Below are 27,611 nucleotides of genomic sequence, written 5' to 3' on the forward strand. Positions count from 1 at the left end.
ATATGACACAGCCCACGTAGTATATAGCAATGTGGGCACCATATCCCTATTAAAAAAAGAATTAAAATAAAAAAATAGTTATATACTCACCCTCCGTCGGCCCCCCGAATCCAGCCGAGGCGTTTACCGATGCTCCTCACGACGCTCCGGTCCCAAGAGTGCATTGCGGTCTCGCGAGATGATGACGTAGCGGTCTCGTGAGACCGAAATGCATGGACCGGTCACTGGAGCGTCGCAAGGAGCGGGAAAGGCCTCGGCTGGATCCGGGAGGCCAACGGAAGGTGAGTATATAATGATTTTTTATTTTTTTTATTATTTTTAACATTAGATCTTTTTACTATTGATGCTGCATAAGCAGCATCAATAGTAAAAAGTTGGTCACACAGGGTTAATAGCAGCATTAACGGAATGCGCTACACCATGGCATAACGCGGTCCGTTAACGCTGCCATTAACCTTTTGTGAGCGCTGACTGCAGGGGATTATGGAGCGGGCACTGACTGCGGGGAGTAAGGAGCTGCCATTTTGTTGCCGGACTGTGCCCGTCGCTGATTGGTCGTGGCCGTTTTGCCACGACCAATCAGCGACTTGGGATTTCCAAGACAGACAGACAGGCAGACAGAAAGACGGAAGTGACCCTTAGACAATTATATAGATTGATTTAGATATGCATATATATATGATAGATGCGGATGTTGTTATTAGGTCCAGTCCTGTGCTGTCAGGACAGTTGTCTCCCCATGTCTGTGGAAGTGTCCTTGCTTGAGATTGATGGGACGACCATCTTTCCAACATTTAGGACACATTCTGCCAAATGTCCAGGAATGGATAATCTTTTTAATAGGTCTCACAGAGGTAGATTTGCACCACTTTTTAATTTCTCAGCCCATCCTTCATGCGCTAATCACATCAGCAACACATACAGCGGGTGAAATAAGTATTGAACACACCACCAATTTTCAAAATAGATATATTTCTAAAGGAGCTAATGACACGAAATTCCCACCAGATATTGGTACCAATCTGTTCAATGCACACAGGCAAAGAAATCAAACCATAATGTCTATTAATTAGATTAGGTGTAATGAGAAATGAAGTTACGGGAGAAAAATTGCAGCGCTGATGTCCAGTCGCTGCCTAGGAGGAACAGTGAACCAAGTGTAGAAGATGATATTTATTTAAAAAAAACTATGAAACATCGTGTTTCACAGTTGGATCAAGTCTTTATCCTTCAGGTACATGAAGAACATATTGATCCAACACTGAAACATGTTGTTTTATAGTTTTTTTTTAAGAAATCTGATAATCTACACCTGGTCCACCGTTCCTCCTAAGAAGCGGCCGGACATCACTGCTGCAATTTTTCTCCCGTAACTTGAGTCTCCTCTCCAATGCCGTGTTTGAGCACAGTGGCCGGGCAGCAGCTTTCTATCATTGGTTCTATACCTGCGTCGGAGTTGTGCCTTGCACAACTCATTCAGGTGAGCGACATACATACATACTGCCATCCTGTCGATAACCCTGCGGTGTTACACAGGGAGTGCTCTTTTTCTGTTTTGTTTCTTTGCGCAATAATGAGAAATCACATAGGGAAAATGTTTTGAACACATGAAGAAAAAGAGGTGCAAAAAGCCATGGAAAGTCATGACACTAGTCTATCAGTAATTATAAAGCAATCCTGTCATTTAGTGACAAATAATTTAGCTGACTCAACTGATGTCCTATAAAAAGGTGTCTCATTACCAAGTTGCCACACAAAAAAACTCTCATGATGGGCAAAACCAGTGTGCTAACGCAAGGCCTTCACAACCTTATTGTTGCAAAACATACTGATGGCATTAGTTACAGGAGAATTTCTAAACTACAGAAGATTCCAGTGGGCACTGTTGGGGGGTGGGGGGGGGCATAATCCGGAAGTAGAAAGCACATCATTTCACCATATCCAGCCATGACCAGTTGCTCTCTGCACAATTTCAGACAGGAGTGAAAAGAATTATCAGAAGAGCTGCCGAAGAGCTAAGGAGCACCTTTGGAGAGCTACAGAAAGACCTAGAATCAGCAGGTACAATTGAATCAAAGAAAAAGTAATGCACGCAACCTCCATGGCCTGTCTACACGCTCACCACGCAAGACTCCATTGCTGAATAAATAAGTAATGCACTCAACCTCATGGCCTGTTTACACGCTCACCACGCAAGACTCCATTGCTGAATAAAAAAAAACATGTTTAAAGTTTGCTCAACAACATTTAGATAAGCCTGTGGCATACTGAGTGAATATAGTCTAGTCAGATGAGAGCAAAATTGAACTCCTTGAATGCTATTATAGACACCGTATTTGGAGGTCAAAAGACACTGCCTATCACCCCAAAAACACAATACCAACAGTGAAGTTTGGAGTTGGGAACATCATGGTGTGGGGCTGTTTTTCAGAAGTAGGCACTGGGAAACTTCATATTATTGAAGGAAGGATGAATGAATCAACAAATGTACCTAGACCTTCTTGATAAAAATCTGCTGCCATCTACCAGAATGAAAATGAAATGAAGTTGGACATTTCAGCAAGACAATGATCCCAAACACACAGCCAAGGAGACTCTCAGTGGGTTTCAGATAAAGAAAATAAAGCTGCTAGAATGGCCCAGCCAATCGCCTGACCTGAATCCAATAGAAAATTTATGGAAGCAACTAAAGTTAAGAGCTCATAGAAGGAGCCCAAGGGACCTTCAGGATTTGAAGAGTGTTTGTGTGGAAGAATTGGCCAAAATCACATCTGAGCAATATCTGCGACTAGTTTCTCCATAGAGGAGGCGTCTTGAAATTGTCATCACTAACAAAGGAATTTGTTAATGTATTAAATACATTTCGGTAAGTGTGTTCAATACTTTTTCCCCTGTGTCATTTCTCATTATTACACATAACTTCATAACTTAATTTATAGACATCTATGGTGATTTATTTGCCTGTGTGGATTGGATGGGTTGTTACCGACATCTGGGGAGAATTTCATGTCAATAGCTTCTTTAGAAATAGATTTACTTAGAAAATTGGTAACATGTTCAATTCTTATTTTACCTGCTGTATACTACCTCTGTGTAGGATGTTTGCTATAATGGGTCAGCGTAGCTACCGTAAGTGCTGTCAGTCTATAGTCAGGGCTCAATGTAGTATTAGGTTGATGTAGTTTACTACCTTTGGATGTAAACAAGAATATTGAAAATGACACGGGACTGACACACAGGATAGTTTCATAAGATTTTATTATGGAGTTTTGTAAAAAGACCCTGGTTGTAAACCTCAGCGCACGTTACACTGGCCAAAAACACTTCATCAATTATGTCAGCAAAACATTTTATAGCATTTCTATGTAATTACGCTTTCCGACTTCAGAACGCTGTGATCATCCAAATATTCAAACAGGTCAATGAAACAAGTCCATTGGTGCTAGACATATTCCCTCAGAACTTTCCTTGAATGGTTGTAGACAAGATCTTCCATGTTTGAGTGCCATGTTTATCCTTTTAGCAGGACAGTGTACTGTATCATGAGGGCCATGACATAATGGAAAGCCTTGGGAATCCTCCGCAGAAGTTGACTATTCAGAGTTTCCAGATCTTAAACGAGTCATAGGGGGTTTATCAAATCCGGTGCAAAGGAAAAGGGAAAAATTGCCCAAAAAGAACATTGTTTGCCGAAATATTTTTATAATGGCCTAATAAAACCTGGGCAACACCTTTACTCCTCCTTTGCACATTCATTCATTTCCCAGACAGGGCATCTTTGGGTTCCATCGGCTTCCTATTAAGTTTACAACTCTCGGATTCCTTCATGCCACCTTGGTACACCAGCCCTGGTGCACTCTCCTAGACTTTATGGAGGACGTTTCATGTGTCGCCTGCACCAGAATTCGGTTAGAAAGGAAATTACAAATTTTGGAAGATGTTTGTTTTGTGGAAAAATATGCCACTTCTGTTTTTTTTCCCTCTGCACTTGTTATTTTTATACAAAATGGTCTGGTCTAACTAAAAATGTACTATGAATTTACTCCAGAAACTGGTGTAAGTAATATCACTGTTCCACTCCAGTCTATAACAGGATCAAATTGGACTAACAGACATGGTAGGGTGACACACATTGTATAAAAGGCATGTGTTCCCACATGTTTGTGCATTGTACCCCTAAAAAATAGGATTAAACGTGCTACTCGGTGTGCATAGTAGAGAAAACGAGAAATGAATCCAACCTTAAAGTCCAATGTGAAAGAATGGTGAAAAATACGTATTTTATTAACATTCAGGCGATAACAGAACAATGCGTGATAATAAAACAATAGTAAAAAACAAGGGGTGCACACGCAGACAGTAGTGAACCAGTGTCCAGAGGGAAAAGGAGGTTATATACAGATTCAAATGAGAACAAATAGTATGTGATCCATACAAAATGCTGCCATGCAGATAGCACCCACTTTGGCTAGTGATACTATCAGATCTTTAAGGCCAAATTGTGTGGCCAAAAAAGTGTCAAAAGTGCAGGTAGGAGTTTGATATATTTGAAATGTAGTAGTTTTTGTTTTGATTCGTGGTCAGTACCGCCACAGGAACTAAAATCGCCGAGATTATAAGTATACACTGTAGGTATTTAAACTTAATGTGACAAGTTTCCTCTTGCGAGTGGCGTTTCCCCCCTCACTCCCTGACAAAGCTGGTTAAGACAAAACGCGTGTCGGTGTGGGTTGTTTTTTTTTTGTTTTTTTTTTACTGTGGATTTTGAAGTGGATCTACTTTAAAATCCACATATAAAACCATTTCATATACTCGTTGAATAATTTTTGAATAAGTCTTTTATGTGGATTATCAAGAAAAACTCTGAACAAACCTTTTGCAGCATATTCCATTAGTCATGTTTTGTCTGTAATGTGTATATCTAAAATAGAGTTTCTCGTTCACTTATTTTATTGAGACACTTTCGCTGGTAATAGGTCGGCTTTTCAGGGTCAATAATTCAGGACAATAACTATGCTGATCGGTTCGACCATGAAAAGCGTTCACCTGTTAACAATAAAAGCTTCAACATGCTCCCAAATCACAAGGCTACCCTACCCGATGAGCAGCGCAGCACAAAAATTCCTCTTGAAGGGTATGTGCAGACAATCAGTAAACGCTGCAGGTCGGCTGCTGCGTACTTGTGCAGGGTCCAACCCACAGCGTCCAGATGTTACAGCATAGTGGATGGGATTTCAAGAAATTCCATGTCCACTATGGGTCCAGAGACGCCCGCAGAGAGGGACATACGGCGCGTCTTTCCAGACCGCAGCATATTAATTTATCTTGCGGAGACGCTAGTTTCCGCAAGAGAAATGTCACCCGTACAATGTATTGGATGCGGTAAATCCGCACGGTTCAGTGAACACATGCGGAATCACCTGCATTCAATAGCCAGCAGCGCTTTGGTTGCAGCAGACATGCGCTGCGTCCAAAGTGCTGCCAGTTCCTGATCGTTGGCACATACCCTTATATACGATCAGAGCGAGTTTCCTGAAGGAGGCGCGCCGATGTAACCATTCACGCACATATAGGTGTTGTATCACGCACACTAGCCCATAAGGTGATCAGCCTACTATAGGGAATCCATAAGTAACCTCCATCCAAATAGTATTGTTCTATAAAGTGCTGTCTTTTTTCCAATAATGCTATAGTTATTGTTATGTACGTAGGCATTGCTAGGCGTGCAAAAGGACTTCTTCTGTGCCATGTCCAAGAGCCCTTGTAGTATAGATGAGCATATTCTGTATGATGGGTATTATTTATTGTGTGTTCTAGAGAGGATCTCATTTAGAAAAAGAGTTAGCTGTTCTGCTCCAATTTCCATCTGTCTTCAGGAGCCGGTGGAGCAGAGCTCTGTTTTCCTGCGGTCCGGTGATTGGAACGAGGCATCCTGAGCCAGTTAACACATTAAGTAACTGATTGGAGCTGACAGAGGGCATCTCCTCCTCAGGTGCTTATTCTCCGCATGCTAAGTGGTAGTAAGATGAGTGCTGGAGAAATATAGCCTGGCTGAGTGAGTCCAGCATGATCCACAAGGAGCACGGGGAGAAATGGAGGATCTGGAACTCAGAGGGAGGACTATGCTGTAACCTGCTGCTAAGTATTCTGATTAGTGCACAGTGATCGCTAGGAACGTTTTGTCAGCTCCTATTTCCAGCATTGTGAATACCTAACTTTTTCCTTTCCATAACTAAAGGTCAGTCATGGGTGTTGAGAGTGACACAAACTTTAGGGCACGACTACATAAATATAGTCTTACATTCAGCTTAATGGCTTCAATGCTCCCTTACTTCGATCCTCTAAATTCTTATAACCGTAATAAAAAAACAAAGACTATGTACTTACTCTACTCAATCCTGCGCCGTTTCCTGACTGGGACACAGTATACATAGTATACATCTATCTCAGACTCCTGTGGTCATCGCACTTTGCTGTCGCAGCACCAGTATAGTACTAATCGTATTCCTGCATTTGCCCATACGAGCATCAAAGAGGACCTTGCAATCACATATTAGAAGCAGCGCTGTCATGGACGGTTTTGCCATAGTTCTCAGAATGCTTACCTCCATTTGACCCAGCATCGGATACTATCCATGACGAGAGTTTGAGCTTTGATGTGAGAAGTAGTGATGAGCGAGCGTGCTGGGATAAGGTATTATCTGAGCATGCTGAAGTGCTAACCGAGTGACTTCAGCGTGCTCGAAAAATATGTTATAGTCCCCATCCCATGGCTGAATGTCTCGTGACTGTTTGACAACCACAATACACGGAAGGATTGCCTGTTTGATGCGTGAAGTTATCCCATATCTGAGAATGACTGTTTTATTATTTCGTATAAAGATTTGTTTTTACGGAATTTGCATGTTTTTTCATGACTCTGGTTCTTTTGTATGAAGTATTATTTTGACGTTACTACTACGGATTTGTTTTAAGTCATTATAGAGGAAGGAAGATTTTGAAATGTTTCTAGTCTATTTAAATCATTGGTGCCTTGTGAATTTTGTGATAATACAGATAGAAGTCAGAAAGGAGTGCTGGAGGCTGTAACCCTCTATGTAGAGGGCCAGAGCTTTTTCAGGGTCCGATACATGGTGTAAAGTTGGCAGTCACCTAGATCATTGTATTGTCTAGCGATGCTCCAGAGTCAGTTCATGGTCTTTAGCAACAAAATAAAGTTCCACTCTGTAACACTATAGTATGCAAACATGAGATTGGAAATGTATTACTGTTCTAGAAAATAGGTAAAAATGAGAATACTTGGCTCATAAATTAGCTAATGCATGTGTGCCCAGCAGCCAACAACAAGGCGATCCTCTTTGCTGTGAACCTTACCTAATATGATATCCCTCATGAGCTGATAGCCTACATTTTTATGGGCAGTTGAAGAAGTGCATTGATGCTGTCTTTACTTCAAGATTTTTGCTTCCTTCTTTAGGAGACGACCAATCTTTCCTGAATGTGCCTTATAGTCATCTCTTCTGTTGTAGGACTTTCACTTAAACAGAGTAAATCTGGAGGAGTCTGCATCAGTGGAAAGCAGCCCTTCTGGTGCCCGGCCTAAGAAGAAGAACAAGAAGTCCTACGATTTAACAGTGGCGGATAAATTCTGGCAAAAACACAAAGGCAGGTAAAGTTTACGTCTTCTTTTTTTACTATATTTTGTTATTCTTAGTGATGAGCGAATATACTCGTTACTCGAGATTTCTTGAGCACGCTCGGGTGTCCTCCGAGTATTTTTTAGCGCTCGGACATTTAGTTTTCTTTATCGCCTCTCATTGGGGGACACAGGAACCATGGGGTGTATGCTGCTGCCCCTAGGAGGCTGACACTATGCAAATAAAAAAATTAGCTCCTCCTCTGCAGTGTACACCCCACCGACTGGCATTAAACTCTTCAGTTTAGCTTAGTGTCAGTAGGAGGTGGACACGGGTCTTTCATTAGACCCTTATCTACCTCAATGTGCGTCGTTTCTTTTCAGGTTTTTTCCGGAGGGATACAGGGTGAGCAGTCACACCTGTATTCCCACAATGCGGACTATGAGTACGGCATGTACTGCCACCCCGTATCCTCATAGATCCCTCTCCAGGACCAAGATCCTAGCACAGAAGCGTGCTCAGAAGTCCGGTCCTGGCTCCGTCCCCCACCCACTCGCCTAGCAGAGCCTGTCGGTTGGAGGAGACGAGGACGTCCATCACAGCTCCGTGGACGTCTCATTCCCCTCAGGTTAGTAACGGCGTGGGATGTTTAGGTGAGTATTTCCCCTCCATTCCCCCGGGATCTTTTCTCCAGATGTCCCCCTGTCCTCCCTCATGGCGTTTATTTTAGAGGGATCCCAGGGACAGCCATAAGCTCTTCTTCCTTAGCGGCCGCAGTTCTCTCCCTGCAGCCGCACAGCCCCTTACAGAGTCACAGCCTAGCAGGCTGCCGCGCGCGCTTCCCCCTGCGGTCTCACTGCTCGGGGGCCACAATGCGTCCTGTGTCTGCACGGCGTCCTTGGCAGGATGCCGTGCCACTTACTTTCTGTGGCGCTCCGATGCCGCGATTCTCTGGCGGCGCTCCGGCGCCGCGATTCTCCGGCGGCGCTCCGGCGGGGCTCCAGCGCCGCGATTCTCCGGCGGCGCGATTTTCCGGCGGCGCCGGCCTCTAATTCAGGTCCCGGCTTCTGCCGGAGCCTACTTCTGGCGCCGCGACCCCGCCACTTCCGCTTTCCCGGACAGCCTTGGCAGGCTGCCGCTCTTCTCAGTCCCTGCGGCGCACTGCTCCGGCGCCGCGGTTCCCTTCTCCGGCGTCGCCGGCCTCTAATTTAGGTCCCGGCTTAGGCCGGGGCCTACTTCCGGTTTCTCGGCTCCTCACTTCCGGTTCTGCGGGCGGGCTTTTTCCCGCCCGACTTACTGTGCCCTGCCTACCGGCGCCCCTGCGTCTGGCTCCGCCCCCTTCCTCCTGGGACACTCGTCTGGTGTGAGCACCGCTTTGTACCGGCAGCAGCACCAGCTCTCGCAAGCGCACCCGCATCTTCTGTGGGCACAGCTCTATCTGCGCTGAATACAGCTCCTCAGGGCACTCCATCGACAAGTGGGACATCTTCCAGGACCGGGTCCGTGAGTAGCTGCACTGCAGACTGACACCCCCCTCTGCCCACTGTCCCCTAACCCACTGGCATCTTCAGGGTCCCTAAAAATGTCTACCTCTAAAGGGGGCCGCTCTCGTCCCCCTACCTCTTCATCTTCTGCCTTAGTCACGTACTTTGCATGTTCGTCCTGTAACAGCAAACTTCCCTCAGGTCAGTCCTCCCCGCTGTGTCAGTCCTGCAGCAACCCGATTGTTCCCACCGCCCAGGATCCCCCGGCTGTTCCGCCCGAGAGTGATCCCCCCATCCCAGGCTGGGCCGCCTCTCTGTCACAATCGGTGGCCGATTTAACACGGGTATCTCAAACCCTAGTGTCCGCGCTGGATCGGTTACCCCTGCAGACCCCTGCAGTGGCCAGCGGGTCGCAGGAACCGCCGCCCGAGCCCTCCTTGATAAGCCACAAAAGGTCCAGACAGGAACGTCGGTCTGAGTCCTCTTCGCGCTCCATCTCGCCGCTCGGCCCTCTCCCGCGGTTGGTGTCCCACCGATCCTCCTCCCCTGAGTCAGGCGAGGCATTATCTGATGCGCCTTCGGAGGATACTTCGGAGCTGGATCCTAACCAAATCGCCACCATGAGTGAGACAGTCCAGAACCTCATTGGGGCAATAAACCAAACAGGTCGCATCAAGGATCCCTCTACGGAACCCGCAGATCAGGCGGTTTCGTTTAGACGGGCCAAACCACCTTCAAAGTTTTTCGCTCCTCATCCTGAATTCGAGGAAATCGTGTCCAGAGAGAGAGAGAACCCCACTAGGCGTTTTCAGAGGGGAAAACGCCTGGGTGTGTTATATCCTTTTCCTCCAGAACTTACCGCCAATTGGACGGCCTCTCCCTCGGTGGACCCCCCTGTTTCCAGGCTGTCCACCAACACGGTGCTTCCTCTGTCCGGCGGAGCATCTCTGAAGGATTCTAACGATAGAGTTATAGAATCCTTCGCGAAATCTGCTTTTGAAGCGGCTTCAGCGGCTCTATGTCCAGCTTTTGCGTCCACTTGGGCTTCAAAATCCATCTCAAAATGGGCCAAGGATCTTCGGCGAGGTATCCTGGATGGGGCGCCTCCCGCGCAATTAGCGGAACTTGCCAACCAGATTTCCCACGCTGGTGAATACATGGTTTCCGCCTCCCTGGATGCCGCGTCTTGTGCGGCTCAAGCTTCCAGCAATGCCGTTGCCATCCGCCGGACCATTTGGCTCAAGGCCTGGCAGGCGGACTTGTCCTCCAAAAAGCCCCTCACTAGTCTGCCCTTCCAGGGCTCTCGCCTCTTTGGTTCCCAGCTGGACCAAATAATTAAGGACGCCACCGGGGGTACAAGTTCTCTTCTCCCCCAGGCTAAGCCTCGTCGCCCTCCTCCTAGACGACAGTTTCGTTCTTTTCGGCCTTTTCGTCACTTCGCTGCGTCAAACTCCTTTTCCCAGCAGCAACAGAGGCCACAGGCACGTCAAGAGAAGAAGGCGGTGTCCTTTAGGCCCACTCCGTCCTGGCGTCCTCGTTTCTCCCAGGGTAGATCCTCCAGGCCCAGGACTGGAAGATCCACCTCGGCATGACTCTCGGCAAGACTCCAGCCCAACTCCCAGATTGGGCGGCCGTCTTCTCCTTTTCAGGGACGTCTGGATTTCCGCAGTAGAGGATGCATGGGTCAGGGAAGTTGTATCCTCGGGATACAAAATAGAGTTCGCTTCCCGACCTCGGGATCGTTTCTTCCAATCCCGTCCTCCAAGAGACCCCGCTCTAGTTCCGGGCTTCTTCTCAGCCATCGCTTCTCTGCTCAAATCCGGGGTAATCGTTTCCGTCCCAGAAAAAGAACGCTTCACGGGTTTCTACTCGAATCTTTTTGTGGTACCGAAAAAAGACGGCAAAGTTCGCCCCATTCTGGACCTCAAATTGCTGAACAGGAGAGTTCGCCTGAGACACTTCAGGATGGAATCCCTTCGTTCAGTAATTGCTTCCATGGAGGCTCAGGAGTTTCTATGCTCAATAGATATCCAGGACGCCTACCTCCATGTCCCGATATTTCCCGGACATCACCGTTTCCTGCGCTTTGCAGTGCAACGAGATCATTTTCAGTTCGTCGCCCTGCCGTTCGGTCTCGCAACCGCGCCAAGAGTGTTCACGAAGATCATGGCGGCGCTGATGGCCATCTTGAGAGTCAGAGGCGCCTGGTCCTATTTCCATATCTCGACGACATCCTCATCAAGGCTCCGTCCTTCGCTCAGGCCCACGAAAGCCTGTCCATTGTTCTCGACACCTTAGCCCGTTTCGGGTGGCTGGTAAACCGGAAGAAGTCCTGTCTTATTCCTTCTCAGCGCATCATCTTTCTGGGCATGCTTTTCGATACTCGTCAGAGCAGAGTCTTCCTTCCCACAGACAAGAGATCCACTCTCTGTCGGGACATACGCTTGCTCCAGGGTCCTCGACCTCCCTCCCTCCCTCCCATGAAGGTTCTGGGGAGGATGGTAGCTACATTGGAAGCGATTCCCTTCGCCCAATTCCATTCGCGACCCCTTCAACAAGCCATTCTGTCTCAGTGGGACAGGTCGGTCCTCTCCCTGGATCGGCCGATCAGACTCTCCTTTCGGGTCAAGCGGTCTCTCAACTGGTGGTCGACGTCACCTCTCATCTCCCAGGGCAGTTCCTTCCTTCCGGTTCACTGGCAGGTGGTGACAACGGACGCCAGCCTGATCGGCTGGGGTGCGGTTTTTCGCCACCTGACGGTTCAGGGCCGCTGGTCGCCGCAGGAGTCATCTCTGCCGATCAACGTCCTCGAAATTCGGGCCATCTTCCTGTCCCTCCGCCACTGGGAAAGGATCCTCAGGGGCCTTCCAGTCCGGATCCAGACGGACAACGCCACGGCTGTGGCATATGTCAACCATCGGGGGGGACTCGGAGCTCCTTGGCCCTTGCCGAGGTATCCAAGATCCTCCTTTGGGCAGAGGCAACGGTTCCGGTGATATCCGCGGTGCATATCCCCGGCGTGGAAAACTGGGCCGCCGACTTCCTCAGCCGCGAGGGCCTCGCGGCAGGGGAATGGTCCTTGCATCCGGAGGTCTTCCATCAGATTTGTCTTCGATGGGGAACTCCGGATGTGGATCTTACGGCGTCCCGAGTCAACAGGAAGGTTCCGCAGTTCGTCTCCAGGTCCCGCGATCCTCTCGCAGTGGGTGTCGATGCTCTGGCCATTCCTTGGTCACAGTTCGAGCTGCCCTACCTGTTCCCACCTCTTCCATTACTTCCCAAACTGTTGAAGAAGATCAAGCGGAAGGGGTGCCGGTCAACCTGATCGCCCCGGATTGGCCCAGGAGAGCTTGGTTCGCGGAGCTCGTCAACCTTCTCGCGGACGCTCCCTGGCGCCTTCCAGACAGGCCCGATCTGCTGTCCCAGGGTCCGATCTGCCACCCGAATTCTCGGTCGCTCAGTTTAACGTCGTGGCTGTTGAGACCGCGGTTCTGAGAGCGTCCGGCCTTTCGGACCGGGTGATTCACACCATGATTCAGGCTCGGAAGCCTTCGTCTTCCAGGAACTACTACCGCACCTGGAAAGCCTACTTCCGGTGGTGCGAGTCCAACCGCGTTCCGCCTATGTTTTTTTCCCTGCCTTCTCTTTTGGCCTTCCTTCAGGCAGGACTGGATTCGGGCCTGGCTCTTAGTTCCCTGAAGGGTCAGGTCTCTGCGCTTTCCATCCTCTTTCAGAAGACCTTGGCCTCTCGGCCACAGGTTAAGACCTTCTTTCAGGGGGTAGCCCACGCCGTCCCGCCGTACAGGGCCCCTGTGGAGGCATGGGACCTAAACCTGGTACTGGACGTTCTGAAGGTTTCTCCCTTTGAACCTCTTAGGGAGATTCCTCTATCAGTTTTATCATGGAAGGTAGCCTTTCTTGTGGCCATCACGTCCATTCGCCGCGTTTCCGAGCTGGCGGCCCTGTCTTGCCGCCCTCCGTTTTTGGTCATTCACCAGGACAAGGTGGTCTTCCGGCCCCCACCTTCTTTTCTTCCTAAGGTGGTTTCCACCTTCCACCTCAACGAGGACATCGTTCTACCTTCCTTTTGTCCAGCTCCGACTCATCCTCTGGAGCGATCGTTGAACAAGCTGGACCTTGTCAGGGCTGTGAGGATCTATCTGGACAGAACGTCCACTTTCCGGAAGACGGATTCCTTTTTCGTCATTCCTGATGGCACGCGCAGAGGCCAGCCGGCTTCTAAAGCGACTATTGCTCGATGGATCAGAATGGCAATCTTGGAGGCTTACCGGGTCAAGAACAGAGTGCCCCCTCCTGGGATTAAGGCTCACTCTACTCGGGCAGTCGGCGCCTCCTGGGCGGTGCACCACAGGGCTTCCGCCCTGCAGCTTTGCAAAGCGGCAACTTGGTCTTCCATCCACACGTTCGCCAAATTTTACAAGGTCCATACCTACGCATCGGCGGACGCCAGCCTAGGCAGAAGGATCCTGCAGGCGGCAATGGTGAGTCCTCTGACCTGATGGAAGTCTGTTTTTTCCCGCCCTTGGGACTGCTTTGGGACGTCCCATGGTTCCTGTGTCCCCCAATGAGAGGCGATAAAGAAAACAGGATTTTTGGTTGCTTACCGTAAAATCTGTTTCTTGAAGCCTCCATTGGGGGACACAGCACCCTCCCAATGTTTTTGTTTTATATGTTCTCTGACTGTTCTCACGTTTACAGTTCTCAAGTTTGTGGTTATGGTTTTTCAACCTTGTTCTTTCTCCTACTGCTTTCTCACTAACTGAAGAGTTTAATGCCAGTCGGTGGGGTGTACACTGCAGAGGAGGAGCTAATTTGTTTATTTGCATAGTGTCAGCCTCCTAGGGGCAGCAGCATACACCCCATGGTTCCTGTGTTCCCCAATGGAGGCTTCAAGAAACAGATTTTACGGTAAGCAACCAAAAATCCTGTTTTTCTTGCAGCAGCTGAATGATTTACATCTGTTAGCCATCATAAGTACATATGGGGGTTGCCTGGTTGCTCAAAAGTTTTGAGAAGAAGGGGAGCGAAAGACTGAAACAGCGAATTGGCCCTGTCGGGAAAGGGGTGTCCAATCTCAGACGCTTGTGGCATATCCACCGAACATTTTGACCTTGCTGGCTTTACTCTTGCCAATAGACTTGGGTGGCCACATGTATGTGATTTGAATATCTGCGGTAACGTGCCGTCTAGAGTCCTGCGCTTCTCTAAATTCTCAGTCACGTGATCGCCTTAATGACGTGGGGAACCATGACCATCTGCAAATCACACACTGTCTTGATTCGGCAAATCTGTGGTCACATAGAGTCACTGCAGACTTTCCTTCTGAGACCGGACAGCCCCTTTAACCCCTTTCTGGCATTGGACGTACTATTCGTCCATGTGAGCTGGGACTTAATTCCCATAGACGGAATAGTACGTCCAATGCGGAGGGGGCGCGGCTGATCGTGGCCGGGTATCAGCTGATTCTCGCAGCTGACACCCGGCACTAGGTGCCAGGAGCTGTCACGGACCGCAAGATCGCAGCGTTACGGTGGCATAGAGAAGCATTGCGCAGGGAGGGGGCTCCCTGCGTGCTTCCCTCAGATCCTCAGACCAACGCAAAGTGATCGCCTTGTCCTGAGGGTCTCCATGGAGACCCCTGGATCCAAGATGGCCGTGGGGTCCTTCCGGGTCCTGCAGGGAAGTGGCTTCTCAGTGCCTGCTGAGTGCAGGACCTGAGAAGCCTCCTTCACTGCCTGTCAGATCGCTGATCTGACACAGTGCTGTGCAAAGTGTCAGATCAGCGATCTGACTTTATACAGTGATGTTCCACCCTGGGACAATGTAATATATATATATATTTTACTGTGTAAAAATAGAAATTCTTAAATAAAGAAGAAAGAAAATTAAAATTGTTCCAATAAATACATTTCTTTATTAACTAAAAAAAACAATAAAAGTACACATATTTAGTATTGCCGCGTCCGTAGCGACCCGACCTATAAGACTGTCTCAATTAACCCCTTCAGTGAACACCGTAAAAAAAAACACAACCCTTTATCATCATACCGCTGAACAAAAAGTGGAATAACATGCGATCAAACAGATAGATATAAATAAACATGGTATAGTTGAAAACGTCATCTTGTCCCGCAAAAAAACGAGCCGCCATATAGCGTCATCAGCGAAAAAATAAAAGTTATAGCCCTCAGAATAAAGCGATGCAAAAATAATTATTTTGTGTTCATTCTGGCTCCCCAAAATTGTAATAAAAAGCGATAAAAAAAAAATGGCACCTATAAAAAAAACATCACCTTGTCCCGCAAAAAAAACAAGACCTCACATGACTCTGTGGGCCAAAATATGGAAAAATTATAGCTGTCAAAATGTGATGCAAATCTATTTTTTGCAATAAAAAGCGTCTGTGTGTGTAACAGATGCCAAACATAAAACCCCTATAAATAGTAAATCAAACCCCCTTTATCACCCCCTTAGTTAGGGAAAAATAATAAAGTAAAAAAAAATTATTAATTTCTTTTTTACCATTAGGGTTGGGGCTAAAGTTAGGGTTACGGTTGGGGCTAAAGTTAGGGTTGGGATTACATTTACGGTTGGGATTAGGGTGAGGGGCATGTTCGGGTTAGGGGTGTAGTTAGTGCTAAGGTGTTAGGGTTGGGATTAGGGTTAGGGTTGGAGTTATAATTGGGGGTTTTTCACTGTTTAGGCACAACATGGCGTCTGATCTCAATTCCAGCCAATCGTGCTTTGAAAGTCATCAAACGGTGCTCCTTCCCTTCCGAGCTCTGCCATGCGCCCAAACAGTGGTTTACCCCACATATGGGTATCAGCGTACTCAGGACAGATTGCACAACAACTTTTGGGGTCTGATTTCTCCTGTTACCCTTTGGAAAATAAAAAATTGGAGGCGAAAAGATCATTTTTGTGAAAAAAAAATATTTTTTAATTTTACAGCTCTACATTATATACTTCTGTGAATCATTTGGGGATCATAGTGCTCACCACACATGTAGATAAGTTCCTTAGGGGGTCTACTTTCCAAAATGGGGTCTCTTGTGGGGCTTTCCACTGTTTAGGCACATCAGAGGCTCTCCAAACGTGACATGGCGTCCCATCTCAATTCCAGCCAATTTTGCATTGAAAACTCAAACGACGCTCCTTCCCTTCCGAGCTCTGCCGTGCGCCTAAACAGTGGTTCCCTCCAATATATGGGGTATTGGTATACTCATGACAAATTGCACAATAACTTTTGGGGTCCAATTTCTCCTGTTACCCTTGGGAAAACAAAAAAAATTTGGATCTGAAGTAATTTTTTGTGTGAAAAAAAGTTAAATGTTCATTTTTTTTTAAAACATTCCAAAAATTCCTGTGAAACACCTGAAAAGTTAGTAAACGTCTTGAATGTGGTTTTGAGCACCTTGAGGGGTGTAGTTTTTAGAATGGTGTCACACTTGGGTATTTTCTATCATATAGACCCCTCAAACTGACTTCAAATGAGATGTGGTCCCTAAAAGAAAATGGTGATGTAAAAATGAGAAATTGCTGGTCAACTTTTAACCCTTATAACTCCCTAACAAAAAAAAATTTGGTTTCAAAATTATGCTGTCAGAATCACTGCGATCCATGGAAGCGTTCCAGAGTTATAACCTCATAACGGGACAGTAGTCAGAATTGTAAAAATTGGCCCGATCATTAACGTGCAAACGACCATTGGGGGTAAAGGGGTTAACACAACTAAGTGACTAATTTTATGTAATCTAGCCTTTAAGTAAAGGTACCGTCACACTAAGCGACGTTGCAGCGATACCGACAACGATCCGGATCGCTGCAGCATCGCTGTTTGGTCGCTGGAGAGCTGTCACACAGACCGCTCTCCAGCGACCAACGATGCCGGTAACCAGGGTAAACATCGGGTTACTAAGCGCAGGGCCACGCTTAGTAACCCGATTTTTACCCTGGTTACCATCCCAAAAGTAAAAAAAACAAACGCTTCATACTTACCTTCCGCTGTCTGTCCTCGGCGCTCTGCTTCTCTGTACTGGCTGTGAGCACAGCTGCCGGAAAGCAGAGCGGTGACGTCACCGCTCTGCTTTCCGGCCGCTGTGCTCACAGTGAGTGCCGGAAAGCACAGCGCCGGAGGACAGACAGCGGAAGGCAAGTATGAAGCGTTTGTTTTTTTTAACTTTTAGGATGGTAACCAGGGTAAACATCGGGTTACTAAGCGCGGCCCTGCGCTTAGTAACCCGATGTTTACCCTGGTTACCAGCGAAGACATCGCTGAATCGGCGTCACACACCGATTCAGCGATGTCAGCAGGAAGTCCAGCGACGAAATAAAGTGCTGGACTTTCTGCAGTGACCAACGACATCACAGCAGGGGCCTGATCGCTGCTGCGTGTCAAACTGAACGATATCACTAGCCAGGACGCTGCAACGTCACGGATCGCTAGCGATATCGTTTAGTGTGACGGTACGTTTAGCTATAAGGTACCTTCACACATAACGATATTGTTAACGATATCGTTGCTTTTTGTGACGTAGCAACGATATAGTTAATGAAATCGTTATGTGTGACAGCGACCAACGATCAGGCCCCTGCTGGGAGATCGTTGGTCGCTGAATAAAGTCCAGAACTTTATTTCGTCGCTGGACTCCTGCTGACATCGCTGGATCGGCGTGTGTGACACCGATCCAGCGATGTCTTCACTGGTAACCAGGGTAAACATCGGGTAACTAAGCGCAGGGCCGCGCTTAGTAACCCGATGTTTACCCTGGTTACCATTCTAAAAGTAAAAAAAAAACCAAACACTACATACTTACCTACAGCCGTCTGTCCTCCAGCGCTGTGCTCTGCTCTCCTCCTGTACTGGCTGTGAGCGCCGGTCAGCCGGAAAGCAGAGCGGTGACGTCACCGCTCTGCTTTCCGGCCGCTGTGCTCACACAGACAGTACAGGAGGAGAGCAGAGCACAGCGCTGGAGGACAGACGGCTGTAGGTAAGTATGTAGTGTTTGGTTTTTTTTTACTTTTAGAATGGTAACCAGGGTAAACATCGGGTTACTAAGCGCGGCCCTGCGCTTAGTTACCCGATGTTTACCCTGGTTACCGGCATCGTTGGTCGCTGGAGAGCGGTCTGTGTGACAGCTCTCCAGCGACCAAACAGCGACGCTGCAGCGATCCGGATCGTTGTCGGTATCGCTGCAGCGTCGCTTAATGTGAAGGGGCCTATAGTCCCCCAGCTAATTCAACAAAAAAAGGCAGATAAGGAGAGTTAATGCTGAGGACCATTGAGGCTTCCTACCACTCCATACGGTGAATAACTAGGACCATACACCTCACTGTACAGCAGGGTACGCAGGGTTTGCTGCTCAGACTAATGCACTCTTTGTGATTTCCCTCAGCCCCTTCCCTGAAGTTGCTGAATCAGTGCAGCAAGAGCTGGAATCTTACCGCAACCAAGAGGATGAAGTGAAAAGACTGAAAACCATAATGGTAAGATCATGCCATCACCATGAGAAAATATCACATTGTGTTTTCCTTTGGACTTGTTTGCTGCATTATCATTACGTGGTAATATAGGTTGAGACAAAATCAAGTCCACCAAGTTCATCCTTTCTCCACCAGTGATACATTCTTTATCCCTAGATTACCTATACCACATAATGCCAATGTTTGTCAGAAAAGCCTCCAGCTCTTATATAAATGCTGTTCTAGTGACTGCCATTACTACCACTTATGGTTTGATTGTCCACATTCTGAAAGCTCTAACTGTAATGAACCCTTTAGCTGCCACCTTCATTTTTCCTGCACACTTGAGTGCCCCCTGGTCCACACATGTAATGTGTTCCCGCTCGTATTTTGTGAAGCTTTAGAAGGAATAAGTCATGTGCCAAGCATTCCCTTCTTTGCAGTAATCAAAAGGAATCTGTCACCCCCTGGGGCGTATATGACTTATTAATATGGGCATACAGGTGATAGAAATATTACACTAGTCCTACCTGTATGCCTCATATTAATGGTCTTATTGAGATATCGGATTTTATTTCTGTATGCTAATGATTTCTTCCAGGCTCCGTGGCGTGCGGTGTCTGGAAGAAATCTTAGCCTCGTGTCTTCATTTGCATTTATTCTTTCCTTACTGGTATATGTAGTGTAAGAACTAACGCACTGAATCATCAGAGCTCTTATGCCAGAAAAGTTTTGAAAAGTTGTAAAATGTTTGCACAACCCAAAGCAGAGCAAGAATTTTACAACTTTTTGTGTTTCCACGCCATTTTTGTCCAGCTCCAACAAGGTGAGAGTGGAGCTAGGGCAGGTTAATCCCTGCTTGTCATGAATTTGGTGGTATTCCATACTCCACATATGTGAAGGAAAAAAGAGGGCACCACCATAAATGACCTGGGATCTAACCGTCATATAGAGAAAAAGGTACAAGTGCATACTCCACATATCTTACTTCAACCCCCAAGATTAGTGGCACACACTTCGCCTGATTCATTAAGATGTCTTAATGAATCAGGATCCTCGCACTCCACTTTACCCCTTCATCAAGACTGCAATGAAAAACACCATTCTTGATGAATTGAGGTCTAAGTGTTCTTGTAACACACAGAAACATACAGTGATTTTATACAATAGCCATGTGAATTAATATTTTTCCCATATGGTAGTGAAAAATATCTGAAGAGTCACATATTTATACACTGCATGACATACGGTAGAATAGAGCAGTAATAAGACAAGTGATGTGAATCAGAAGTATCAGTAAATAATGTGTCCCTCAGACCTTATGGGGGAATTACAACCCTGGAGCAGACCTCTATCGGGGGAAAATAAATCCTGCACGCTCCTTATGTATGAACTCAAATACTGCCACAGTGGTCACTCCTCGCCCAATATCCATAGTTCTGCTTCCCAGCACTTGTCTTATTTATTGCATTATTCCTGTGTCCTGTTGTGTATATGTGTTTCTTCAGATTTTGTATTAAAGGGAACCTGTCACCTCATTTTTGAGCTATGAGCTGCGGTCACAGCCATTTGGGGTTTATCTACAGAATTCTATAATGCTGTAGATAAGCCCCTGATCTAACCTGAAAGAGAAGAAAAACGTTCTATTATACTCACCCGGGGGCGATCCCGCTGCGGTCCAGTCCGATGGGTGTCGCAGATCCGGGTCCGGCGCCTCCTATCTTCATGCGATGTCATTCTCTTCCTTGATTCTTGTCGCCGGGCCTCTCTGACTTTTCCTGGCGCCTGCGCACTACAGGAGCCGCGACAGCTCAAGGAAGATGACAACATCGCATGAAGATGGGAGGCGCTGGACCTGCGACGCCCATCGGACCGGACCGCCCTTGGGTGAGTATAATATAATTGTTTTTCTTCTCTTTTAGGTTAGATCGGGGCTTATCTACAGTATTACAAAATGCTGTAGATAAGCCATGAAAGGCAGTGACCACAGCTCATAGCTCAAAAATGAGGTGACAGGTTCCCTTTAATCTATGCCTGATGAAGAGACCTGAGTAGTCTTGAAAGCTTGCAATTTGTTACCATCTTTTCAGTTAGCCATTAACCCCTTAACGACCGCTGATACGCCTTTTAACGGCGGTAGTTAAGGGTACTTAAACCACATTGCCGTTAATTAACAGTGCTGTGGAAAAAGTGTATAGCGCCCCCCAGTGTCAGATGTTCTCTGGCGTCTCAGTTGCCGGGGGTAGCCGAGACCCCAGAGAACATGATTCGGGTCGGTTTTTACCGACCCCCAGGTTGCGATCGTCGGTAATTAACCGTTTACCAGCAACCGCAAAGAAAAAAAACACCATTTGCCATTTAATTTCTCTGTCCTCTGATGTGATCGCACATCAGAGGACAGATAAATGGGGTCCCCGATACTTACCCGTGTCTGCCTGTGCTCCTCGTGCTTCCCCATGGGCGCCGCCATCTTCTTCCTGCAAAAAATTGGCGGGTGCATACATAGTGCGCCCGCCGGCCGACACTCGGCAGATCTTCAGGTCTCGGCTGCCGGGGTTGCAGAGACCCCAAAGAACATGATCGGGGTCGGTTTTTACCGACCCCTTTTTTGCGATCGCCGGTATTAACAGTTTACCGGCGAAAAAAATAATTAAAAAAAGTACGTATTTCCATTTTCCAATTAGGGTTACAGTTGGGCTAAACTGAGTTGGGCTAAAGTTAGGGTTAGGGTTAGGGTTGGGGCTAGGGTTAGGGTTGAGGCTAGGGTTAGGATTGGGGCTAGGGTTAGGGTTGGGGCTAGGGTTAGGGTTGGGGCTAAAGTTAGGGTTGGGGCTAGGGTTGGGGCGGCTAGGGTTAGGGTTGGGGCTAAAGTTAGGGTTGGGGCTAAAGTTAGTGTTAGGGTTGGGGCTAAAGTTAGGGTTAGAGTTGGGATTAGGGTTGGCATTAGGGTTAGGGTTGGCATTAGGGTTGGCATGAGGGTTAGGTTTGGGAGTAGGGTTAGGTTTGGGATTAGGGTTAGGTTTGAGGTTAGGGTTGAGATTAGGGTTAGCGGTGTTTGGGGGTTAGGTTTGTGATTAGGGTTATGGATCGGGTTGGGATTAGGGTTAGGGGTGTGTTGGGGTTAGGGTTGGAGTTAGAATTGGGGGATTTCCACTGTTTAAGCACATCGGGGGCTCTCCAAACGCGACAGCCAATTTTGCACTCAAAAAGTCAAATGGTGCTCCCTCCCTTCTGAGCTCTACCGTGAGCCCAAACAGTGCCCCCTCCCCTCCCCCACATGTCAGCGTACTCAGGATAAATTGCACAATAAATTTTGGTGTCCAATTTCTCCTGTTACCCTTGTGAAAATACAAATTTAGAGGTGAACAGATCATTTTTGTGGAAAAAATATGATTTTTTATTTTCACGTCTCTACGTTATAAATTTCTGTGAAGCACTTTGGGAGTTCAAAGTGCTCACCATACATCTAGATAAGTTCTTTAATGGGTCTTATTTCCAGAATGTTGTCACTTGTGGGGAGTTTCCACTGTTTAGGCACATCAGTGGCTCTCTAAACGTGACATGGCGTCCCATCTCAATTCCAGCCAGTTCTGCATTGAAAAAGTCAAATGGTGCTCCATCTCTTCCGAGCCCTGCCATGAATCCAAACAGTGGTTTACCCCCACATATGGGGTATCGGCGTATTCAGGAGAAATTGAACAACAACTTTTATGGTTCATTTTCTCTTTTTACACTTGTTAAAATAAAAAAAAATTGGTTCTGAAGTAAAATGTTAGCAAAAAAAAGTTAAATGTTCATTTTTTCCTTCCACGTTGCTTCAGTTCCTGTGAAGCACGTAAAGGGTTAATAAACTTCTCGAATGTGGTTTTGCGCACCTTGAGGGGTGTAATTTTTATAATGGTGTAAAGTTTGAGTATTTTCTGTCATGTACACCCCTCAAAGTGACTTTAAATGTGAGATGGTCCCTAAAAAAAAAATGGTTTTGTAAATTTTGTCGTAAAAATTAGAAATCGCTGGTCAACTTTTAACCCTTATAACTTCCTAACAAAACAAAATGTTGTTTCTAAAATTGTGCTGATGTAAAGTAGACATGTGGGAAATGATATTTATTAACTACTTTGTGTGACGTATGAATTTAAAAATTTTAAAAATTTTCGCCAAATTTCCATTTTTTTCATAAATAAATCACAAGTAATATCGAAGAAATGTTTCCACTAACATGAAGTACAATATGTCACGAAAAAACAGAATCATTGGCAACCGTTAAAGCGTTCCAGAATTATAACCTCATAATGTGATAGTGGTCAGAATTGTAAAAATTGGCTTGGTCATTAAGTACCAAATTGGCTCTGTCAATAAGGGGTTAAAAGGCATCAACCACCGAGGACTCTCAGTGTTGAGTATTTTTCTATCTACTGGCTAACTCGGCACAATATTTTTTTTTTCCTTGTAAAACATATGGCAGTTTATTTCACAAATCTTTGTTTTTTTTATCTCAGGGCTTGGAAGGTGAAGACGAAGGTGCTATTAGTATGTTGTCTGACAACACTGCAAAACTTACATCTGCAGTCAGGTAGGTTCCGGGAAGGTGCTTTATATAGAAAATATTTCACCAGGAAATTATCTATTGATTGCTTTTTTATGTTAAACATATATATTTATTTCCGTTTCTGTGCTTTTATTGATTAAAGTTATAGTCATACTTCATTTTACAGTGGCTCCGTCTGGGCTTATGTCTGAAGCCTTTAGCATTTGCCCTGATGGGGCTAATGACTGTAATGAGGCAGACGGAGTCACTTTGTGCTTTCAGACATAATTTTCGTCCATATATGTCTTTTTAACCCCTATCTGACCTTGGACGGGATAGTACGTCCGAGGTCAGATCCCCTGCTTTGATGCAGGGCTCCGCGGTGAGCCCGCATCAAAGCCGGGACATGTCAGCTGTTTTGAACAGCTGACATGTGCCCGTAATAGGCGTGGGCAGAATCGCGATCTGCCCGCACCTATTAACTAGTTAAATGCCGCTGTCAAACGCAGACAGCGGCATTTAACTACCGCTTCCGGCCGGGCGGCCGGAAATGACGTCATCGCCGACCCCCGTCACATGATCGGGGGTCGGCGATGCGTCTCCATTGTAACCATAGAGGTCCTTGAGACCTCTATGGTTACTGATTGCCGGTGGCTGTGAGCGCCACCCTGTGGTCGGCGCTCACAGCACACCTCCATATCTGCTACATAGCAGCGATCAGCAGATCGCTGCTATGTAGCAGAGGCGATCGCGTTGTGCCTGCTTCTAGCCTCCCATGGAGGCTATTGAAGCATGGCAAAAGTAAAAAAAAAAAAAAAAAAGTTGAAAAAAATGTTAAAAAAATAAAAAAAAAATATAAAAGTTTAAATCACCCCCCTTTCGCCCCAATCAAAATAAATCAATAAAAAAAATATCAAATCTACACATATTTGGTATCGCCGCGCTCAGAATCGCCCGATCTATCAATTCAAAAAAAGCATTAACCTGATCGCTAAACAGCGTAGCGGGAAAAAAATTCGAAACACCAGAATTACGTTTTTTTGGTCGCCGCGACATTGCATTAAAATGCAATAACGGGCGATCAAAAGAACCGAAATGCTATCATTAAAAACGTCATCTCGGCACGCAAAAAATAAGCCCTCAACCGACCCCAGATCACGAAAAATGGAGACGCTACGAGTATCGGAAAATGGCGCATTTTTTTTTTTTTTCAGTAAAGTTTGGAATTTTTTTTCACCACTTAGATAAAAAATAACCTAGTCATGTTAGGTGTCTATGAACTCGTACTGACCTGGAGAATCATAATGTCAAGTCAGTTTTAGCATTTAGTGAACCTAGCAAAAAAGCCAAACAAAAAACAAGTGTGGGATTGCACTTTTTTGGGAATTTCACCGCACTTGGAATTTTTTTCCCGTTTTCTAGTACACGACATGCTAAAACCAATGATGTCGTTCAAAAGTACAACTCGTCCCGCAAAAAATAAGCCCTCACATGGCCAAATTGACGGAAAATTAAAAAAGTTATGGCTCTGGGAAGGAGGGGAGTGAAAAACGAACACGGAAAAATGAAAAATCCCACGGTCATGAAGGGGTTAAGGCACGCGCCTAGATGTGTTCGACAGATGTAAGCCCCGACAAAGCCACTGAAGTGAGGGTAAAATATGATGTGAACCCGACCTAATTTCCCTGTTGCTATTTATATTAAAATTGCTTTGCATTTAATTCCTAAAGTTATATACCAGGCAAAAATCGAAAAGTTGGCACATTAACTCCCATATAAAGTTAGGATTAGAGTTGAGCGAATTTTTCAAAATTCGGTTCCGATTACGATCGGCGGCAAATATTGTTTTAGCAATATTCGCTGAACACATACTAACGTAATTGGAGTCAGCGGGTGTAGAAATGACCGAACATATTCTGAACATATCATCAAACATAAACTCAGCACAAATAGGGTACCAATATTGTCACGAATATGTCAAATTTATATCCGGCGACCGATTCTGGACATATTCACTCAACTCTAGTTAAGATTGCTAATATTTTGGGTCCTCTGATATCGCCATCTTTCCCTGGCTTATGATTACTGAGTGGCACTATCTTGAGTGATTATCTCTTCCTCTTATGTCCTTCAGCTCTCTTCCAGAACTTCTAGAGAAGAAGAGGCTCATAGATCTACATACTAATGTGGCCACTGCCGTTTTGGAGCATATCAAGGTCAGTTGTGATATGTTAAATTGTTCACTCTCTACAGATTGTATGAAAGGTCAAGTGCTTTAATACCCTTTATGGAACATCTTAGATAGGCTCCGATGTAAGCTGCACTCTGCTGAAGACCGCTAGCGCTCTGCTGCTTAGATTAAAGCCAACTTACGATCACTATTCTCACAGCTATGGCCATGCCAGATAATGGGCAAACAATTATTTCACCTTCACTCCTAAGGGTAAGGCTAAACTCGGGCAAAAATCACAATAGAATTTCTGCTGCAAATCAATGAAAAGACCACCAATCTGACTTTACCCCAATCCACAATGGATGTGATGTGTTGACTGCTTCAGTGTAGATTTTCGATCAGGCAGAAATAGGTTTACGCTCCTCGGTACAAAAGTGACAGCTCTTGTTTCTGTGTTCTGAGGAGCCATTGAATGGTTTTGTATGTTGATCAAATCCATAAATATGTGATATGGTTGTCTAGGTAATAGTGATGAACCAACATTCTCAGATAAGGTGTTATACGAGCATGTTCGGGTGCTAACCGAGTGTCTTCGGTGTGCTTGAATAATATGTTTGAGTCCCCGCAGTTGCATGTCTCACTGCTATTCGACAGCCAGAACACATGCAGGATTGCCTAACAAACTGGCAATCCCTGCATATGTTGCAGATGTCAAACAGTCACTAGACATGCAGCTGCTGGAAATCGAATATATTATTTGAGCACGCTGAAGACACTTGGTTAGCACCCGAGCATTCTTGGATAACACCTTTTCCGAGCACGTTCGCTCATCACTACTAGTTAAGCTTTAAAGGGAGTCTGTAAATAGGCTCAACCCTCCAAAGCTCTCTATTATAGACACGCAGGTCATAGGAAGCTGAATAATATGATGCCTTCATGTTTGCGATCTGTTGCCTTATCCCAGAGAAATTCATGTTTCATTAATATGTAAATGAGCTCTTAAGATCTGTGGGCTGGACATAGATCTCCCTGAGAATCTGCCCCCAAAGCTTAGTGTAAATGATGGGGCATTACCAGTGTGAGACATGCAGATCACGAGAGCAGACTGTCCATCATTGCATGTCTCACATTATTAACACCCCTTTTATGTAAAATAAGCTCTGGAGACCGATTCTCAGGGAGATCTATGCCCAGCTCATTTTATATATGAAGAAAAATGTGGATTTCTCTGGAATAAGATATCAGATTTCTGATATCAAGGTATCATTTTATTCATCTTTTATTACATACCTGCACATATACTGTAGACAGCTTAAGAGGGTACATCCCACCCACAGACACCCTTTGAATAGTAACCGCTGTTTTTTTTTGTTTGTTTTTTACATAAATCAATAGTACATGTGAAAAATAGAAACTTTGTCATATATCTTATCCGAGAAATGCACTTGTTTCTCCTCCTGGAGTAATCACAGTAAAATGGCAGCTGTATCTACCAACACCAAGACACGATAAACATGCACTCACAGGATACAGCGGACCCCATGTTAAAGGCGGGAGCAGCACAGGTGCAACATACTGACGGAGCAGGCACTCAAACACCAACCGTTTATGGAGGGGCTCGCTGCCCAGTATTACAAATACAAACACATGTGTTAGTGTAGGGACTCTCAAGACAATGAGGACCCTTGATGTGAGCTAGCTTACATATTTTGGCCCAAATACCAACCAGTGTTTTATGGATTTTATGCATCTCTTTAATCTTTTTTTTTTTTTATTGCCCATTTTTCACCTTTTCCGGAGTGCAGCCAGGCCTTTAGTGTTGGAATGGGGAACTAGGGTGTCTGTCGCTGGGGGGTGCACTTATATAGTGCTGTGCAGCCCCATGATCTAATAATATGAGCGTCATCAATAGGCAGTAAGCCAGATGTGTGACTGGCGCCCCATACAAGCCTCATCGGTGTGCATTTATAATATTAGGCATCCACCTCCTCCATGAATGGTCGATGAGTGAGTCGTTGTTTATCATGGGGATCTATTGTATCCTGCAGTGCATTATTATTGTGTCCTGGAGTTGGTAAATATGGCTGCCTTTATTCTGTGATGATTTTTTAATTTTATGTCACTTTCAGTCTCAGAATTGCCCATTCCTGGGTACAATCTGTCCTCGTAAATACAGATTTTTCCATCCGCTGTAGCTGGTGATAGTTGGAGAACTTGCAGCGTAATGTCTGTATCTTTGTCTTGCGCTTCCTTCCTTCCTTCTTCCATAGAATTTTACAAGCACCAACTGTCATGTCCTATCTCCG

General features: G+C 45.9%; 1 protein-coding gene across 1 annotated transcript in view; it reads left to right on the forward strand.

Moving 5' to 3' along the window:
• Positions 1–27,611, forward strand: part of SCFD1 (sec1 family domain containing 1) — a 172,256-nt gene that overhangs the window by 63,862 nt on the left and 80,783 nt on the right. Inside the window, exons 11-14 of the mRNA XM_069730265.1 lie at positions 7,530–7,669; positions 18,538–18,628; positions 23,104–23,177; positions 25,267–25,348. Of these exons, the coding sequence (XP_069586366.1) occupies positions 7,530–7,669; positions 18,538–18,628; positions 23,104–23,177; positions 25,267–25,348 (387 nt within the window). The remainder of the gene's footprint in view (positions 1–7,529; positions 7,670–18,537; positions 18,629–23,103; positions 23,178–25,266; positions 25,349–27,611) is intronic.

Source organism: Ranitomeya imitator, chromosome 1 (genome assembly GCF_032444005.1).
Source record: "Ranitomeya imitator isolate aRanImi1 chromosome 1, aRanImi1.pri, whole genome shotgun sequence".
NCBI classification, from domain to species: Eukaryota; Metazoa; Chordata; class Amphibia; order Anura; family Dendrobatidae; genus Ranitomeya; species Ranitomeya imitator.